Source organism: Oryzias latipes, chromosome 2 (assembly GCF_002234675.1).
Source record: "Oryzias latipes chromosome 2, ASM223467v1".
NCBI classification, from domain to species: Eukaryota; Metazoa; Chordata; class Actinopteri; order Beloniformes; family Adrianichthyidae; genus Oryzias; species Oryzias latipes.
The window spans coordinates 3,657,432-3,663,552 of NC_019860.2; the positions used below are offsets into that span (position 1 = coordinate 3,657,432).

Below are 6,121 nucleotides of genomic sequence, written 5' to 3' on the forward strand. Positions count from 1 at the left end.
TTTTATTTATGAAAATATGTTAAAATATTGGTCCCTCATAAATTTGTATAAAAAAAGTGTTTTTTTTATACAAGTGAACATTTTTTTTAAATGACATCAAATTCAGTCAATTGTCTCTAAAATTTACTTAAATTATTTAAATGTAACAATAAATAATATGACTTTGTATCAAAATCTTTTAATTGAATTTAGAGTGAAATCAAAAGGTGAATGAATCAATAAAACAGGTGAAAGAAATATTTACACTTTTAATATATTTGTAAATAAACAATAACACCGGACTGAAACAAGTGTTTATATCTTCTTCAAATAAAATACAGAAATATTAAATATTATTATAAAAGTATAAATAAAATAATTATTTTTATTATTTTAAAGGTTTGGCTAAATAAAGCACACCAACACCAAAGTTAATTTGAAAATCACTTTATTCCCAAAAATATTACAGTTTTATTTTATTTTCCATTTTTGCTTTAAACGCATAGTTTGTAAATTTCTAATTAATATATTATTATCTTTATACAAAAAGTTGAACTATTGCAACAAAATAATAACAGAACAAAAGAAGACATTTTTGGAACGTCTTGGAGTTTTTTTCTTGTTCGGATTGAAACCTTTATTGTTTTAAGACGAAAACAATTGTTTTGCAAGAATCCAAAGAGGCTCCTGCCAGTTTTATTATTTCGGGGGAACGCTCAACTTCCTGTCTGGCTTTGATCAGATCGTTCCCTCAGAAACTCAGAGCAGAGGACACCAGATCCCTTCTGGTTTAACAAAAAAAAAAAAAAAAAAAAACATGTATCAAAATCCAATAAAGGAGTTTAAGAATCACGCGATACCCTGATGACTGTGTCCTCTTCGTTTCACGTTTCCGGCTGAGATTTTTTCCGTCTGGAACTTCATCTAAATCACAGATGTAACCGTTTTAAAAACAGACACTGAAGCTTTAACAAATCCCCAGCATCATTTGATGTCTTCCCCAAACATGATGTCACTTCCTGTTACCAAAACACATTGAAAACATGGGACTATTGAAGTATTTTTGCTATATATATATTAAACCAATACATTTTTTTGTTTTATCAGAACAAAAAAGTAACTATAAGTGAATTTCTGCTATGTCGTGACTCAAATGTGAGGTTCTAATTCCTTTTCTTAAAATTTAGCTAAAACAAAATGGCACTGTTTCGGTTTTCTAAGCATCACGGAGTCGTCATAGTTTGTTTTCATGAATCCAAAAACGTAAAAATTCAGAGAAATTTAGAGGCAAAAGTTGTTTTCATGCCACCCAGGTTGCAACAAACGCAGAGACCGGACAGAAAGAAACCCTTCCTGGGGAAAAAAGAGTGTATGACTCTAAACTCCACACACAAAGGGAATTTTTTGGGCAAAAATCATTTCTCAAACACGCCACGCGATATCTGGCATTTTATGTGAAATAAATCCTACATAATGACAAAAGGAAAATTCTGGTATTTCTCACGTTTTTCTGCACCTGATGTTTGTTGTTTTGGCTTTAAATACGAGTCTTTCATGTAAAAATCCTTTCTAGTTTTCAAAGTAAGAGTTCTCCTTTATGAATATTTTTTGATGGCCTGATTTATACTTTTTATAAAAAAACAACAAAAAAAAAGGTTAAAAAATTAATCTTTTTCTTATGGAATGTATCTCACGTAGCCATTCAAGGACTTGAAGGTTTTCATTAAGACCTAAATGAATTTTTCATAATAAGAGTCCTCTATGGTGAAAACTTATGACAATAGATATTAAATTATTTAGCTTTCTGATTCATAAAATGTTTAGAAAAAAAAGCTTCTTTTCGTTCTAAATATATCACACAATCCCAAATGGAAGGCTTTTTGAAGTTTCAAAATAAGAGTCTCCCTATTGTGGAAATATGCAACTATCCATGTTGCATTATTTGCCTGAGTCATATTTTAATTTTTTCCTTTCTTAATATATCACACAAAAGGTATATTCGAAGAATTGTAGGCGTTTATAAAGATTTAATTGATTTTTCAAAATAAAATTCTTTTTGGAAATTTACGACAATACATATTTTATATTTTATAGAATAAAAATGAACTTTTTTCCAACTTCAATAAATCCCACCCAGCTGATTGGAGCATTAAAGGCTTTCATCCAGACTGGAGTTTTCTAAATAAGTCATGTTAATTTAGAACATTGCATTATTTGATTTCAATTTTATCGACCTAAAAGATGCAAAATTCTTACCGAATGTAGCACACATTCAAAGAATTGAGGGCTTTCATGTAAGTCTTCATTGGGTTTTCAAAATAAGAGTCCCTCATCATGAAAAATGAAAAGACTAAATGTATTATTTGACTTTCTTATTCATATCATAGAAAAGTTTGATTTAAAAAACGTTTTTTGAGGAAAAAACGCTATGAAAACACATCGTTATTCATGATGGGATATATTTTTGGAGCGCATATCTCTCTCTCTCTCTATATATATATATATTTTCCTGAGTTGTTGGAAATTTGGTTATTTTGAACTTTGGGGCTTTTATTGTGAAAATCCCTTGCATGCTGTGCAAAAAGAAAAGAAAAAGTTGATGTCTTTCATGTAAAAGTGTGATTTCTGGAAAAAGGCTGCAGCCCGTCAGTCACTGCTTCTTCTTCCTCCTCCTCCTCCTCTTCAGGATCATCCGGTGGAGCTGCTCCATGCCCTCCTCCAGCCCCTCTCCGGTGATGGCGCAGGCCGGCTGGGTGTGGTGGGGGGTGGAGGCGCTCAGCTCCTCCAGCGCCAGCCGCCTCTGGACCTCCGCCACGTCCAGCGCGCGCGGCAGGTCCTGCTTGTTGGCGATGACCAGCAGCGGGGTGCCCTGGTTCTCCTGGAGGCGCGTGACCCTGTGCAGCTCGGCGCGCGCCTCGTCCAGCCGCATCGCGTCCGCCGAGTCCACCACGAACACGAGGCCGTCCGCGCGCCGGCTGTAGGGCCTCCACAGGGGCCGCAGCTTCTCCTGGCCCCCGACGTCCCACAGGTGGCAGCGGGGGCCCCTGGAGGCGCCCGGACCGGCCAGCCGGACCCGCTCCGCGTTGAAGCCGATGGTCGGGACCGAGTCGACGAACTCGTGGAGCTTGAGGCGGTACAGAACCGTGGTTTTCCCCGCCGAGTCCAAACCCACCATGACGACGTGGAGGCTGGAGAGGCGGCCCCCCATGGCGGGTCACCGGCTCAGAAGTCACGTGACGCAGCAGAACCCTTTCATCCGACCGCTCCGGGCCCGGTCAGGTGGCCGCGCGGCTTTGTCCAGATGCGCAAAGTCGCGCACTCCAAGAGTCTCCCCCTATTTAAAACAGCCGGCTGCCCCGCGTGCGCTTTCCGGGTTGAGCTCACGCGGCGCCCAAACGCTTCACGGGTGCCCAAAGATGCGTAACGACGCAGAGGACGAAGACACGCCTCTTCCAAAGGAGAAAATAAAGGCTGCTGTTTATTTATTTATTTATTTATTATTAAAAACATCAAAAAACAGATTTTTTTTGATGGAAGGGCAGCCAAACATTGAGCTCGGAAACACTGCCATCTGCTGGCTGTTTGGAGTAACTACAAGCTGCAACTTTGTCTGACTTCATGATTTATGATTTTAATTAAATTAATTGAATGTTTTGATATTGTAAAGAAAGTAAAAATAAAGAAAAACTGACCCTGTTCTAAAAAGTAGTTATTTAAAAAAATGTTGAAAAAACCCACCTCAAATTCATCCATCTTTGGTTTAAGTGCCAAACATTGTCAGAGCTCTCTGGACGGCGGCGTTTCCACCTGCAGAATTAGCTGAGAATCTGGAATTTAGATCAGTGTTTTTCAACCTTTTTTGGAGCCACGGCGCACTTTAGCCTTGATAAAAATCCCACGGCACACCAGCATCCAATAAAAAAACAAAAACAAAGGAGAAACTCATAGTCTGTATTGATCTACGACCCCCCCCCCCCACACACACACACAATCTCACGTGCATTTTTGTGATAATTGTGGCAGAAAAAGCTAGAAGTTGCAGCAGTTTTTTTTCTAAAAGATGTAATAAAAGTTAAGTTAGAAAATTAAAAAACTGTCTGATGTGTGCTCATTGTGGTGTCAAGACTTGGTGATTGTGGTGTCAAGAAGGAAGACTCATTGTGCGCTGAGACTGTCACTTTAACCCAATGCATCATGGGAGATGTAGTGATGTAGACAGACTCGCGTCTCTGAGCTTCATTGTTTTGTTCCCTTGTTCCACGGTCTGACACCGGATTCTGTGGAAAGCTACAGCGCAAAAGACGAGCTTTAGATGTTATTTTTTTTAGAACTGAGAGACTTTATGAGCAGAATCAGAACAAGGAAGTGAAGACTTTAACCACTTCTGATTGGTCAGACCGATGACGTGTGATTAAGCCTCCAAGAATGATTGACAGAGACAGTTAAAGGGGCGGGACTTTTCCGAAAACGTCTGAAGCTACGGCTAAATGGCGGTACCGTCATTCTTATCATAGTGTCTTTAATAAAATCAAATAAACACAAAGAAAAAAGTAATTTATGATCTTTCATATTCCTAACTCCTCAGTGTTTTATCAGGGCCTGTTTGGATGAACAAATAGCTGATTTCCTGGAGATGGGAAATGTTTTTAGATCAGTTAATGATGGCAATTTCCCACAGCACACTTGACCATCCCCCACAGCACACTAGTGTGCCGCACTGGTTGAAAAACACTGATTTAGATCACCGCACAATTTGCCAGATGTGACCGTAGCTTTAGATGCACAAAACATTCTCTCTTTTTTTAAAATCATGAACGTCTCTTGCGGGTCGTTAGAAAATCCTGTTAAAACATCTAAAAAATATGTATTTTATCCTATTTACAATCTATACACATTCAAGCATTTCTGTAATTGTTACTGACTTTACAGTTAGTGATTTTGATTCAACACTTTCAAATTTTTTAGGGCTTAGTTAAACAAAAAAGAAAAATTTCTTTTAAAAGAAGTCAGAAAACTACTTTTATAAATCTGAACTACATTTGATTTTTCCAAGAATTAATTTAGATAATTACAAAGTGTTCTTTTTTTAAATCAGGAATTGGAGGCGGAAAGCCGAAAGTCACGATGAATGTTTGTGAAAATGAGTCGATGCTGCATTTCCACCGCTAGATGGCAGCATTTCCATGTTTAGGGGAAAAGGCTGCATGTTTGTGGAAATTCCATCGTTGGATGAAGGAGCAGCAACTTCAGGGAAACGAAGGAGAAGAAGAAGAAAAAGGACTTTCGGTTCCTTCCAACATCAGCTGGTGTTCCACGTCGGTTCTGTCACTTCCCAAACAAGAACCGGAGAACCGGAGGGGCTTTAGAGAACATTTGGGACGAAGAAAGACGACAAACTGGAGGCCGGCGTTCCCAATCAGACAGAAGATCAAACACCTGCAGCCTTTTAACGCAACACAAACAGACGTGCACGCATGTGGTGTGCATGTAAATAAATGCATGTGTGCACGCATTTACATGCACACGAGTGTGTGTCTGTGTGAATAAGGGGGCGGAGTTAGTCCCTAAGCAACAACAACAAACAAACCTGAGTCATCAGGATCAGACTGATTGTTCTCGTTGTCCTACGTCCTCATTGATTTCCTTTCTAATGAGTCTTTGTGAGATCAATGAAGCATGCGCACACATACACACACACACCTACACACACGTCTCTAATTGCATCTCTTGGCCCTCCCCTCATGCGTATCTCTGATCCTCTGATTTGTTTCTTCAGGAGACCAACAGACCTGAGGCTGCAGATCTTTCAAAAGCTCCACATTCTGGACTCTGGCCTAAAAACAAGACGACTTTTTTTCCCCCCATCAGGCTTTGCTCCTTCAAGTTTCTACATCACCAAAGCCTCTGAAAAAGTTTTTTTGTTCGGCACAAACCTCCCTTGAGGAGGGAACCATGAGAAAGGCAGAAGGAGGGCTGTTAACCGCCGCCGTCCGTTTTCTTGGACCGTCTCCACTTCTGAGACCGCTCACCAAACGTGGCGACCGCGTGCTTTTCATCCCGCCACCTGCTTTGCATTTTCAAAAGCCGCTCGATTTAATGAGGGGAAGAGAAGAATCACAGCAGATTCGCCTCTGACCACCGA

At 39.6% G+C, this 6,121-nt stretch overlaps 1 protein-coding gene across 1 annotated transcript; it reads right to left on the reverse strand.

Annotated features, from left to right (window-relative positions):
• Positions 1-382: 382 nt before the first annotated feature.
• LOC111948935 (ADP-ribosylation factor-like protein 4C) lies at positions 383-3,452 on the reverse strand. The gene has a single exon (XM_023964122.1). The coding sequence runs from the start codon at positions 3,185-3,187 to the stop codon at positions 2,630-2,632; it is 558 nt and encodes a 185-aa protein (XP_023819890.1). The 5' UTR covers positions 3,188-3,452; the 3' UTR covers positions 383-2,629.
• Between the last annotated feature and the right edge of the window lie 2,669 nt (positions 3,453-6,121).